We start from the raw sequence: 14,690 nt of genomic DNA on the forward strand, positions 1-14,690 counted from the left end.
CGCACCCGCAAGTTCTAGCCTTATAGCCTCATAATTTGCTCTTCCACAATTAAAAATTTCCCTGTCCTCACTGATTCTATCCTTTTCCATGATAATGCTAAAGGTCAGGGAGCGGTGATCACTGTCCCCCAGATGCTCACCCACTGAGAGATCTGTGACCTGACCTGGTTCGTTACCTAATACTAGATGTAGTATGGCTTTCCCCCTAGTCGGCCTGTCAACAAACTGTGACAGGAATCCATCCTGGATGCACTTGACAAACTCTGCCCAGTCTAAGCCATTGGAACTAATTAGGTGCCAATCAATATTAGGGAAGTTAAAGTCACCCATGATAACAACCCTATTATTTTTGCACCTTTCCAAAATCTGCCTCCCAATCTGCTCCTTGGTATCTCTGCTGCTCCCAGGGGGCCTATAGAATACCCCCAGTAGAGTAACTGCTCCCTTCCTGTTCCTGACTTCTACCCATACTGACTCAAAAGTGGATCCTGCTACATTACCCACCCTTTTTGGAGCTGTAATAGTATCCCTGACCAGTAATGCCACCACTCCTCCCCTTTCCCCCCCTCTCTATCCCTTTTAAAGCACTGAAATCCAGGAATATCGGGAATCCATTCCTGCCCTGGTGTCAGCCAAGACTCTGTAATGCCCACTACATAATAGTTCCATGTATGTTTCCAAGCTCTCAGTTCATCACCTTTGTACATTACATTTAATGTTCATCACATTAAATTTAAAACAATTTAAATAATTGTTGTTTAAATCTTTAAATAATAATACAGATCCATAATTCATTGTAAGTGGAAGATAGGGTTGTAAAGAAAGCTTTTGACACATTGTCCTTCATAAATCAAAGAATTCAGTTCAGGATATGGGATGTTATGTTGAAGTTGTTTCAGACATTGGTGAGGCCTAATTTGGAATATTATATGCAGTTTTGGTCACCTACCTACAGGAAAGATGAAAATAAGGTTGATGGAATACAGAGAAAATTTACAAGGATGTTGCCAGGTCTGGAGGAAAGGTAAGTTACAAGGAATAATTGAATAGTTAGGACTTTATTCCTTGGAACAGGAAAAATTGAGAGCAGATTTGGTGGAGGCGTACAAAATTATGATGGGAATAGATTGGGTAAATGCAAGCAGGCTTTTTCCACTGAGGTTAGGTGGGACTACAACCAAAGCACATGGATTAAATGTGAAAGGTGAAAAGTTTAGATGAACATGAGGGGATAACATCTTCAAGATTGCAGCGTGACAGTTTGCAGTGGCCACTCCAGAGTTGATATCTGTTATTTGTCAAGAGGGGTGCCATGCAAAATCCTAATCTGATGAAAAATGGACTTGGGAGCACAGATGAACATCTGGAAATCTCTAGGAAGGCCTTCTTCATTGCTGTTGCTGGTGTGAGGTCCGGGTCTCTGCTGGGAAGAACAGGGCCCCAGTCCTCAGGGTCACGTTGCCAGTGTCCGGTGGCGGGGGTGTCGTAGTGTGCCCGACAGAGGATGATGCTCAGAGAGGCTGTGCCAGAGGGGATGGTCGGAGGCTCGGAGGTTCGATGGACTTGGAGTCCTCTGCGGTTGGGGCGCTTTCACTGTGTGCTGCGTCTGCGAGTCTGGGTCCGGCGGCACCGTGGAAGTCCATAGTGGGGATATTCCCTTCTGCCACCTGCGTAGGATGATGAGTCTATCGGGACCCTGAGGATTTGTGGAAGCTGTGTGGTGGTTTCTTTCCAACTTATAGTCTTTTAACATCTTTGGTCTATTTTTACTGTGCCCATGGTCTGTTTTTTATTAATTATGATATTGTTTGCACTGTTGGAAATATATGTTGTAACTATGTGGTTTTGTGTAGGTCTTGAGGCTTTAGTTTTTGGTTTGGTAGAGTTGGTCTCCTGATTTGTTGTGTCTGGGTAGTTTTGCGTTGTCTGCTAGGTTTGGAGCTCCTTTCTGGGGAACGCGCTAAGATGGTAGTGTGATATTAATACGCAGCAGCCTCTCCAGACTCTGGATTTGGGGATTGCCAAACATTATGTGGATTTTCTGGTGTAGTCTGTTTTGTCGTGTGCTTTTGTGATATCATTCTGGAGGAACGTTGTTTCATTTTCTAACTGCATTGCAGTTGTGGTTTCTAAATGTCAATAAACTGAAATTCAATTCAATTCAAATTCAGTCAGAGGGTCTTAAGAGTGTGGAATGAGCTACCATCACAAGTGGTGCATGCAAGCTCGATTCCAATGTTTAAGAGAAGTTTGGATGGGTACATAGATGGTATGTGTATGGAGGGCTAGGATCCCACTGCATTCGAAGGGAGTAGGCAATTTAAATGATTTTATAAACACAAGAAAATCTGCAGATGCTGGAAATACAAAGCAACACACAAAATGCTGGAGGAATTCAGCAGGCCAGGCAGCATCTATGGAAATGAATAAACTCTTGATATTTCAGGCCAAGACCCTTCAACTGGACTTAATATTGAAACTTTTTAAGGTAGTGGGCCAAAGCTTTTCAGTTCAAAACTGTGAAGCCAAAACCAAAAAGAATTTCCTGATTACTCAGTTTTAAGACATTTACCAGCAATTTATAACTGCTAAAGTAAGATATTTGATTTATTCTGTTTATTCTTGTACTTAAAATGAATTGGAAAAATAATTCTCAGCTGTTTTTTTTTCATTAATCATGAGGCTACTAGAGGGAGGAAAACAATGGGCACAGTAAGAAATCACTTAATTTTTGTCAAAAGCAAAACGTTGTGCATGAAGAAAATCTAAAACAACAACAGAACATTCAGGAAGCACCAGATGGGTCTGGCATCATCTGTGGTGACAGAAAGTGATTTAAACTGTGAGATTGATAACCTGTCATCAGAACTTGGGGTTAAATTCAAGTTCAAATTTAACCATACACATATACAGTACTTATCGAAATATCTTTTCAATGTCATTGTTGTACTTGCCTCAGCTACATTCTTTGACAGTTTATTCCATCACCCTCTGTGTGAAGAAGTTCACACTCAGGTCCTTTTTAATTCTTCCCATCTCATCTTAAACCATCGCCCTTTAGTTTTAGTTTGCTTTCCTTGGAAAAAAACATGGTGTACGTTTATCCTCTTTCTGCTCCTCATTACTTTATATATCTCCATAAGGTCACCCCTCAATCTCTTATACTCCAAAAATAAAGCCTGCCTTTGCTCTTGCCTAGCTATATATATGTGGCTAAGACTTTTGCATAGCACTGTATGTGGCAAAGAAATGTTTAGCAGGATATGAGGCAATTGAGACCAGCTTAGTTCAGTACCATGGTCAGCGTCATTTAGTTCTTTGGAACCAAAGAACTGGTTCCATGCAGTAGCGCTATGACTTTAAGAGAGAAATCCAGAGAACTAGACTGGAAGAGCTGATTATCTGCAATTTCTGAAACACTATTGATTTAAAGCTCATGATGTGCTTAATCCCCAGAGAAGTTACTATCTAACAAGCTTCCATTAGTTTTTTATTGGAACAGTGTAGGAGGCTAAAGACAGATGTCAGAGTTGGAATGGGATGAAGAATTGTTGATCAGTATTTGGTAGCTTGAGTCAGAATTGCAAACTGTATCAAGGTTAGAAATTGTAACAATAGTTCTTTAAAGCTGTTCTCCAATCATTGTTATTCACTATTCCCTAAATATTGTTTATAAACATCTTGCAATTTCTAACATATTAGTATTGGTTTATTATTGACATGTACTAAGATGCAGTGGAAAAACTTGTCATGCATACTTTTATACAGATCAAATCATTACACAATGCATTGAGCTGGAGTAAGGCAAACAATAGCAATGCAATCTGAAGTGTAAAAGCCATCAAAAAAGTTCAGTACAGATGAACGATGAAGTGCAAGATCATACCAAGATAGATTGTGAGACCAAGAGTCTATCTTATTGCTTCTACTGAAGCAAGGGCGGGGAGGTGGGAGGGGGCTCATTCTCTGGGGCTTTTTCTCTGTTTTGTGGATGTCTGTGAAGAGTTACAATTTCAGCTTGTATATTGTATGCATTCTCTGACATTGAACCATTGAAGAGGTTCATTCAAGAGTGTGATAACAGTGGAAGAGAAGCTGTTCACCACATTCAGATAATATTTATTTTATTCATTTCTGAAGTGTAATGAATGACAATTACATATCCAATAAACTTAAGATGTTTTTCACTGACATTAAATTAATGAAGAAAGTGAAGATAAAGTTCTATTCTAATGTCCATAAAATCCTTAGTTTTATTAAATTTTTACAATAATATTTTTAAAGCTGTTCATAACATCCATAAAGTATTATTTTAAAAAATTACAAAATATTACACAGAGGGTTATGAGTACCTGGAATGACCTGCCAGGGATGGTGGTGGAGGCTAAAACATTAAGAGTATTTAAAATCCTCTTGGAAAGGCACATGGATGAAAGAAGAATAGAGGGTTATGGGGTAGTGTGGGTTTAGAACTTTTTTTAAGGGTTATATGGGTTGGCACAACATGGAGGGCTGAAGGGCCTGTACTGCGCTGTAATGTTCTATGGTTCTATTATAATATCTCCAAAATGATTGAACAGCTTGTCATATGAAGAGCATTTGATGGCTCTGGGCCTGTATTTGCTAGAATTCAGAAGAATGAGTGGAGACCTATTGAAATGGTGAAAGACCCTGATAGAGTGGATGTGGAGAAGATGTTTCCTTTGGTGGGAGAGTCTAAGACCAGAGGACACAGCTTCAGAATAAAAAACATAGAAACATAGAAAATAGGTGCAGGAGTATGCCATTCGGCCCTTCGAGCCTACACCACCATTCAGTATGATCATGGCTGATCATCCAACTCAGAACCCTGTACCTGCTTTCTCTCCATACCCCCTGATCCCTTTAGCCACAAGGGCCATATCTAACTTCCTCTTAAATATAGCCAATGAAATGGCCTCAACTGTTTCCTGTGGCAGAGAATTCCACAGATTCACCACTCTCTGTGTGAAGAAGTTTTTCCTCATCTCGGTCCTAAAAGGCTTCCCCTTTATCCTTAAACTGTGACCCCTCATTCTGGACTTCCCCAACATCGGAAACAATCTTCCTGCATCTAGCCTGTCCAATCCCTTTAGAATTTTATACGTTTCAATAAGATCCCCCCTCAATCTTCTAAATTCCAGTGAGTAAAAGCCTAGTCGATCCAGTCTTTCTTCATATGAAAGTCCTGCCAGCCCAGGAATCAATCTGGTGAACCTTCTCTGTACTCCCTCTATGGCAAGAATGTCTTTCCTCAGATTAGGGGACCAAAACTGCACACAATACTCTAGGTGCGGTCTCACCAAGGCCTTGTACAACTGCAGTAGAACCTTCCTGCTCCTGTACTCAAATCCTTTTGCTATGAATGCCAACATACCATTTGCCTTTTTCACTGCATGCTGTACCTGCATGCCCACCTTCAATGACTGGTGTACAATGACACCCAGGTCTCGTTTTCACCTCCCCTTTTCCTAATCGGCCACCGTTCAGATAATAATCTGTTTTCCTGTTCTTGCAACCAAAATGGATAACCTCACATTTATCCACATTAAATTGCATCTGCCATGAATTTGATGCAATAGAGTAGAGGGGTGTCCTTTTAGAATGTATATGAAAAGGAATTTCTTAGGCCAGAGAGTAGTGAATCTGTGGAATTTGTTGCCATAGACAGCTATGGAGGCCAAGGCTTTATGTATATTTAAGGCAGAAGTTGATAGATTCTTGATCCATCCAGGTGTGAAGGAATGGGGGGAGGAGGCAGGAGGTAGAGGCTGAGAGAAAAAATGGATCAGCCATGAAGAAATTATGGAGCAAATTCAATGGACTGTATGACTTAATTCTATTCCTATATCTCATGTCTTTTGATCTTATTCCTCATATCAGTTTTACAGAATGAAACCAACATCTGTTTGAAAATTGATCTACTATGTAAAAGGCACATTATATCAGTGATGAGCCAGGGCTCATATTATACATATTATACTATATGCTATATATATTATACATGTTGTATACTAGACCAACTGCTACAATGCATCACTGTGTATGTGGCTGATAGTCTGGCACAGGAGAAGTGCATGAGACCTTTCCTTTGTTGGATTGGAACAGATAGATTAAGGATCTTGAGAGTGTGTTTGAAAGGAGATTGAGAAGGAGAAGTTGGCAACATGGAGGGACAAGCTTTATGGAACTTTTATTGAACATTTCAGGGTTGATGGGGCTGGTGGTTTGGATAGAGGTGCAATGCTTTCAGTCATGCTGATACGTGTGGTTAGGGTGGGCTCCAGTAAAGTCGGTAGATAGGTTCTCACAGCAAGAGGAGATAAGGGCTGAGTTCAGACCTTAAAGGGGACGAATCATGAGAAGGACAAATGGTGAAGGAAAACTTCGGTATAAATGGTCCACGTGTGCTGCATGCCGGATTGCCTGCTTGCTTAAGCATATTACACACAAGGTAAAGCAGAACAAATTTAGCAATATTTGTACCCATGCAATAAAGATTGCATTTAGTTATCAGATTGTTGATCGCTTTCTTTCTTGTTACCCTCAGTAATGGGTATTTTGGATAATAATTTACATCTTTATATTTATAAGCAGCATGATCTTTTGTATTCACTGTAAGGCATCTTCAAATCAGTGACTTTTCAATTTTTCTCTCTTTTTGTTCCCTCCATTGAAGTATGCCATCTGGATGGTCCTTTGGATCACATGGAATGTGTTTGTTATCTGCTTCTACTTGGAAGTCGGAGGCCTTGCAAAGGTAATGAACCACCTGACGTTCTATAGCTGTTCACACTCTACCATAATAGAAACTATTAAATGCAAGTTAAGTTGATTTCTTTGAAATGTTTTTTTATCTCCTGAGGTACTTTTTAAAGGTGATCATATTTCTGACTAAGTTTACACAATAGTATTCTGGATCTGTTATGTGCAAACATTATTATAACAAGCAAATACAAGGTACTGTAAGCCTATTCAAGCATAAAAACCTGTCGGAAAACAGTGCCTTTAAAACTTTTTGATGGTATGAGTTCTAAATATTTCATTGCACTGTGGTGGAATTGTACACATGTATTTTCTCCTTAAGGCGAATAAGTTCCTTTGGTTGCTGTGTACAATGCTTTTATGTAGACAACTGGATTAATGCATTAATGCTCGAGTGATAAGTGCCACAAGGGGCTAAGAGATATTGATGATGAAACCACAAAGCAATAAATTAGGCTGTACAAATATTTCATTCAGTTACAATGAAAAAATAAATGAATAACAAAGAAGATAACAAAAAAGGCAATACGCCAAGAAAAAATGAAGTATGACGGTAAACTAGCCAACAATATAAAGGAGAATAGTAAAAGCTTCTTTAGGTATGTGAATAGCAAAAAACTAGTTAAGAACAAAATTAGGCCGTTGAAGACAGAAACGGGTGAATTTATTATGGGGACCAATGAAATGACAGACGAGTTGAACAGGTACTTTGGATCTGTCTTCACTAGGGAAGACACAAACAATCTCCCAGATGTAATAGTGGCCAAAGGGACTAAGGTAAAGGATGAACTGAAGGAAATTTATATTATGCAAGAAACAGTGTTGGATAGACTGTTGAGTCTGAAGGCTGATAAGTCCCTGGGACCTGATGGTCTGCATCCCAGGGTACTTAAAGAGGTGGCTCTAGAAATCGTGGACGCATTGGTAATCATTTTCCAATGTTCTATAGATTCAGGAACAGTTCCTGCTGACTGGAGGGTGGCTAATGTTGTCCCACTTTTCAAGAAAGGAGGGAGAGAGAAAACAGGGAATTATAAACCAGTTACCCTGATGTCCGTGGTGGGAAAGATGCTGGAATCAATTATAAAAGAGGAAATTACGACACATTTGGATAGCAGTAGAAGGATCAGTCCGAGTCAGCATGGATTTATGAAGGGAAAATCATGCTTGACTAATCTTCTGGAGTTTTTTGAGGATGTAACTATGAAAATGGACAAGGGAGAGCCAGTGGATGTAGTGTACCTGGACTTCCAGAAAGCTTTTGATAAAGTCCCACAAAGGAGATTAGTGGGCAAAATTAGGGCACATGGTATTGGGGGCAGAGTACTGACATGGATTGAAAATTGGCTGGCTGACAGGAAACAAAGAGTAGTGATTAACGGGTCCCTTTCAGAATGGCAGGCTGTGACCAGTGGGTTACCGCAAGGTTTGGTGCTGGGACCGCAGCTGTTTACAAATATACATTAATGATTTAGATGAAGGGATTAAAAGTAACATTAGCAAATTTGCCGATCACACAAAGCTGGGTGGCAATGTGAAATGTCAAGAGGATGTTATGAGAATGCAGGGAGACTTGGACAGGTTGGGTGAGTGGGCAAATGTATGGCAGATGCAGTTTAATGTGGATAAATGTGAGGTTATCCACTTCGGTGGCAAGAACAGGAAGGCAGATTACTATCTAAATGGAGTCAAGTTAGGAAAATGGGAAGTACAACAAGATCTAGGTGTTCTTGTACATCAGTCAATGAAAGCAAGCATGCAGGTATAGCAGGCAGTGAAGAAAGCTAATGGCATGCTGGCCTTTATAACAAGAGGAATTGAGTATAGGAGTAAAGAGGTCCTTCGGCAGATGTACAGGGCCCTGGTGAGACCCCACCTGGAGTATCGTGTGCATTTTTGGTCTCCAAATTTGAGGAAGGGCATTCTTGCTATTGAGGGAGTGCAGTGTAGGTTCACAAGGTTAATTCCTGGAATGGTGGGACTATCATATGTTGAAAGATTGGAGCAACTGGGCTTGTATACACTGGAATTTAGAAGGATGAGAGGGGTTCTGATTGAAACATATTATTCAAACGAGAGGACATGATTTGAGAGTTAGGGGGCAGAAGTTTAAAGGGAAACATGAGGGGGTATTTCTTTACTCAGAGAGTGATAGCTGTGTGGAATGAGCTTCCTGTAGAAGTAGTAGAGGCCAGTTCAGTTTTGTCATTTAAGGTAAAATTGGATAGGTATATGGACAGGAAAGGAGTGGAGGGTTATGGGCTGAGTGCGGGTAGGTGGGACTAGGTGAGATTAAGAGTTCGGCACGGACTAGGAGCGCCGAGATGGCCTGTTTCTGTGCTGTGATTGTTATATGGTTATATGTTATATGTTATATGGTTATAAGATTATTAAGGGATTGGACACGCTGGAGGCAGGAAGCATGTTCCCGCTGATGGGTGAGTCCAGAACTAGAGGCCACAGTTTAAGAATAAGGGGTAGGCCATTTAGAACAGAGATGCGGAAAAACCTTTTCACCCAGAGAGTGGTGGATATGTGGCATGCTTTTCCCCAGAAGGCAGTGGAGGCCAAGTCTCTGGATGCATTCAAAAGAGAGTTAGATAGAGCTGTTATAGATAGCGGGGTTAAGGGATATGGGGAGAGAGTTGGAATGGGGTATTGATTGTGTATGATCAGCCATGATCACAGTGAATGGCGGTGCTGGCTAGAAGGGCCGAATAGCCTACTCCTGCACCTACTGTCTATTGTCTATTGAATAGACTATAACTTAAAGCATGAGTTGAGGGAAAATAGTCTGCAAAATGTAAGTTCAACCATCCCTAGTTAAGGGATCGTTCTGCGTGATTTGTCACATGAAGTTGATTGCTGTAATCAAGATCATATTTTTCAGTTGGTATAGTTCTTGCCAGATGTCTGTGATAAAGCATTCTACTTTGGCAGGCTGAATTTTTTTACCTCATCCTGCTCCACAGGTTTCTTCTGATGACTAACAAAAGCCTAGTGCCCAGAGAATGAAGTCCTAATCTCAGGCCAATTCTTCTTCATCTGACAGAGTGGCACCTGATTACTTTGAGATGATACTGATTCAAAATAGTTAAACTGCAGTTGTCAATATTAAAACACATCTGCCACAGCATTCCCCAATTGCCTCTCAATCAGTCTGTAAACCACTTTTTTTTTCAACTATAGCTCTAAGACCTACACATATCTTCCTGTCAACCACAAGGCTCCTGATTGCATACTAGTTAGTCCCACAGGGATCAGAATTTAGGCTGTCATTCTTTATCCTTCATTAGATATTTTGCTGAAGGCACTGAAAAAAAGTATTTGCAAATTTGTGGATGGGGTATAGTTAGCCTTACTGAAAGTATTTTTGTGCTCTTTTGGGGTTCCATTGCTACAGTTTCACAGATAAATTGCTGCACTTGGATTTTAAGCAGAACATAAAAAATGTTGTACAATAGAGTTCAATGTGTGGCAAGCAGAGAGTTGCACAGTTTGAGTCTTTGGAGGATATGCAAGGATGGATTCATTTGCCTTGCTGTATCTTTCATAGATTTATTGATTTATTGTTGTACACAAGAAATAAGAGTAGGAAAATACCACTAGTTCTCTCAAGCCTGCTGTGCCATTCATTATAACCATGGTTGATTTATGCTACCTCAACTCTTCCTTTGTCCCGGCTCTCTTTAAATCTTGGTTACTGGATCTTTCAAATACTTATCCATCTCCACCTTAAATTTATCCAGTGATCTAACCTCCATCACCCTCATGGAAAAATATTTTCTGGTTTAATTACCATCTGAGAGAAGAAATTTTCAAGCAGCTCAGTTTTAAATGATTTGGCCCTTATTTTGTTGTTATGTTTCATTGTCTGTGACTCTCCCAGGTGTATGGTGTATAACTATGAGCTTAGCACTATGGGCCAATTGTCAATAAGAACTTAACTTTCTGAGCAGTTGCTCATTAATATCAAGGGAAATACAGCTAACTCAGAAATAAGTTTACACATTTAATCCTGGAATCTTCATTTTCTGAAGTGTGTACTTTTAGACAGGTGCTTTCTACTGCTCCCACACACAAGAAAAGTCAACAGTGATAGAAGAATTTTCTCTATGCCAAAATACTTTCATGTATTCTGTATCAGTGAGCAAAGTCTTACATTACTGAAATCATGATGACAACTGCTTGAATTTAAAATAGCAAATTTCAAAAGATCATCTTTTGAATTAGTGCAGAGACTAGCTGGTGCTTTTTTTTCAGTGATGGCAAAAAATATCAGAACTTTCTGGAAGTAATAATGCTTGTTACTTCCAAGGTATGTTTTGTTTTTCTTTGTTTTCTGGCTATTGCATAGGCTTTTAGGTTAAACAAGATCGGAAGTCTTCTGAAGTAATCAAACCTTTGTGACATAATTCTGACCAAGATTCGGATATGATTTCATGACTCCATTCATCAGCAAATTGGGGGCACCACAATAGCATGGTAGTTAGCATGACACCATTACAACTTGGGGCTCAGAGGTTAGAATTCAATTCCGATATCCTTGGTAAGAAAAATTGTACTTTCTTACCATGTGCACATGGGTTTCCTCTGGTGCTCCAGTTTCCTACCACAGTCCAAAGACATTCCTGGTTAATATGTTAGTTGGTCATTGTAAATTGTCTGGCAATTAGGCTAGGTTTAAATTGGTGGGTTGCTGGGTAATGCAGCTCGGTTGGCTGAAGAGCCTGTTCCATGGGGTATCGCTAAATAAATACAATAGTAAATAAATAAATAAATAAATAGATGTTATTCTCATTAAGTAGCTCTACCTCTGTTTAATTAGGTAATCCATTGGAATTACAAATTCATAGCAGCACAGAAGGAAACCATTTGGCCCATGGAATCAATGCCAAGTATAAATTATTCCTAACGGTCTTCTCAGAGAACATTTACTTCATTTTAATCCTTTTCCCTAATTAGAAAAATTATTCTTGATATTTTTGTGAGCCTGCCATTTCTGTTCCCAAAAAAACTACTGTATTCTTGTTAAATTTTGCTCACAGGTGAAAATATTGCATAACATTATTATAGTTTTATTATTGTGAAACATGAGAGTTGAAAATTATAGAAAATTATAGGCAGGGGTAGTGAGTTTCTGTTGGAGAACCTGAAAAGCAAGTACATCCCTAATTCAGTTCCTTTCTTTAAAGACACATTGCACTCATGAAAGTTAATGAATTCCAAGTCTACTGCACATTACCACAATGTCAGTAAATGGTACTCAAATTCCTTTAATTGTCAGTGTAAAGGATATAAAATTTCAAAGGGACATTGCTGGCAGAGGAAAGAAGCTTGTTGGTAATATCAAGTAGACATGGATGTAGGCTACACAAAAGTGTGCAGCTACAGGAAGTGCCTCACCCATTTATGTTCTCTCAAAATTCTGATCCAAGATATTTCTCCTCACAGCAACTCAACTTGTATAGCAGACACCCTCCTGTGACCTTGCTGTCTTGCAAATCCCAACATTTCCTGCAGAGGTATTTTCATATATTCTGTGCTTGTTTTGTATTTCCAACAAGACCCTTAGAATGTCTTTCTGTGGTAAATAATCTTGTTATTCCCTCCATTACCAATCTTCTTGCTCTTATGAAATATCAAACTATCTGATTTCCATGTCTACAATGTAAGATATTGAAACAGAATTAGGATATTTGGCCCATTGAGGCTTCTCGGGGATTTGATCACAGCTGATCCATTTCCTTCTCAACCCCATTTTCCTGCCTTCTCTCCATAACCTTTCATGCCCTGACTTAACAAGAATCTATCAAGCTCCACTTTAAATACAATCAATGACCTGGCCTCCACAGCAGCTTGTGGTAATAAAATTCCACAAATTCACGACACTCTGGTTAAAGAAATTCCTCCTCATCTCCATTCAAAAAGTGCTTCCCTTTATTCTGAGCTTGTGCCCTGAGGTCCTAGACCCCCCCACAAAAGGGAAATCTTGGAAGTGAACCAACAAGCTTTGAGTACACATACACTTTGTAAGCACAGGTAACTTCTAAATTCTGCAATACAGCTTTCATCATAGAGACTTAAAAGGCTGAAATCTGAAACTAAACAAAAAAAAACAGCTGCTGGAGAAACTCAGCTGATTAGGCAGCAACTGTGGAGGGAAATGGACACGTGATATTTCAGACTAGACCAAATGAAGGGACTTGGTTGAAATATTGACTGCCTATTTTGCTATCCAAATGCCGCCTGACCCATTTAGTTCCTCCAGAGGTTCGCTTCTTGCTGTCACTCTCATCATGCCTCTTTTTGATTGTCATACCATAATTGAAATGAATCAATAACTTCACTTAGCCCTAAATTACTTCAGCAATTTGTTTCAGAAAGTAGGTTGAAATACAACTGGTACAATTTAAAAGATTCTGTCTCCATAGTGCCTTTTCTCATTGAAGGACAATAGTTTACCTGTGACTTGATGTTGTTTATTACGTTCCTTCATCTATCCCTTATTTAGGCCCTTATCTTTGATTCTTTGGCATTGGAGAGGGTCCAGAAGAGGTTCATAAGAATAATCTCGGGAATGAGGAGCATTTGATGGTTTGGACCTGAATTCACTGGAGTTTAGAAAAATGAGGGGAAATGGCATTGAAGCTTATCAAACATTAGAAGTGGATGTGGAGAGAATATTTCCCATAGTAGGTTTGTCCAGGACCACAGGACACAGCCTCAGACGAGAAGGATGTCCCTTTAGAACAGAGATGAGAAGAAATTTGTTTAGTCAGAAGATGGTGAATCTGTGGAATTCATTGCCACAGACAGCTGTGGAGGCCAATTCATTGGGTATGTTTAAAACAGAAGCTGACAGGTTCTTGATTAGTCAAAAATTATGGGGAGGAGGCAGGAGAACAGAGTTGAGAGGGATAATATATAAGCCATGATGGAATAATGGAGTACACTCAGTGGGCTAAATGGCATGTTTCTGCTCCCATGTCTTATAGTCTTGTTCCCCTGCACCAAATTGCTGATTGCAGTCAATCCTCCAAAAAAAAACTGATGGTTGTACTTTCATTTTTATTCTTCTACTCTGTACAGTCTGAATGTGATGAATTGTCTCATAACTGCGCATGCGCATGCACAACACACACACCTTCTTTGCAATACCTGTGTAGATCTTCTCTATCTGTTGCAAGTATTCCCCGGTATTTTCTGTGAAATTATTTTAAGGAATTCAAATTGTTACAACCAGTAACTATTAAATATTAAAATACAAGAAAATAAATTTATCTTTATTTTTGTAATAGTTGGAGTTTGCTGATCTACAGTTTCATTGTAAAAATGTATATAATTATGGAATTATTGCTGAAAATATTACTGTCTCTAGAACAAACACTTAATTAAGGTCATTCAGTGACTGCAAATCAGTACCACTGTCATATCAGTTACATTGAATGATGATTCTCATCCAATTTACTATGGGTCATTCTAAGAGACATCAACCAATTATTCAATGAACAACCACCCTGAGCATTCCCTGAAGGTAAAGTCACACTTAATGTTCAAAGTCAGAGCAAAAGGTTGTAAATTATGAACACTGTAAAATACATAATAAATCACCTTTTTTTGCATAACACATTGTAATCTGCATCCTACAACGTTTATCGTCATCTTTTGATTGCTTGCAGCAACGTCCTTGATAACATGAATTTACTTGAGAAATTTGCAGAGGATATTTAATAATGATTCAGCTCATTAAGGCATGCATATTCATTTACATTGGTAATTTTTTTTAAAGAGAGCTCTATTTGCACCAGAATTTAAATCGGGATGAATGTTTTTTAATTCTTTTTTGTTTAGGATCAGGCTATTATTAGCAATCTACTCATCTTTAATTGTTTGGGAGACGGTAC

The 14,690-nt window shown here is 39.2% G+C and overlaps 1 protein-coding gene across 1 annotated transcript in view; it reads left to right on the top strand.

Annotated features, from left to right (window-relative positions):
• Positions 1-14,690, top strand: part of nkain2 (sodium/potassium transporting ATPase interacting 2) — a 550,985-nt gene that overhangs the window by 274,176 nt on the left and 262,119 nt on the right. The window contains exon 3 of the mRNA XM_059981239.1: positions 6,698-6,778. Within this exon, the coding sequence (XP_059837222.1) occupies positions 6,698-6,778 (81 nt within the window). The remainder of the gene's footprint in view (positions 1-6,697; positions 6,779-14,690) is intronic.

The sequence above is a fragment of the Hypanus sabinus genome, chromosome 10 (genome assembly GCF_030144855.1).
Source record: "Hypanus sabinus isolate sHypSab1 chromosome 10, sHypSab1.hap1, whole genome shotgun sequence".
NCBI lineage: Eukaryota > Metazoa > Chordata > Chondrichthyes > Myliobatiformes > Dasyatidae > Hypanus > Hypanus sabinus.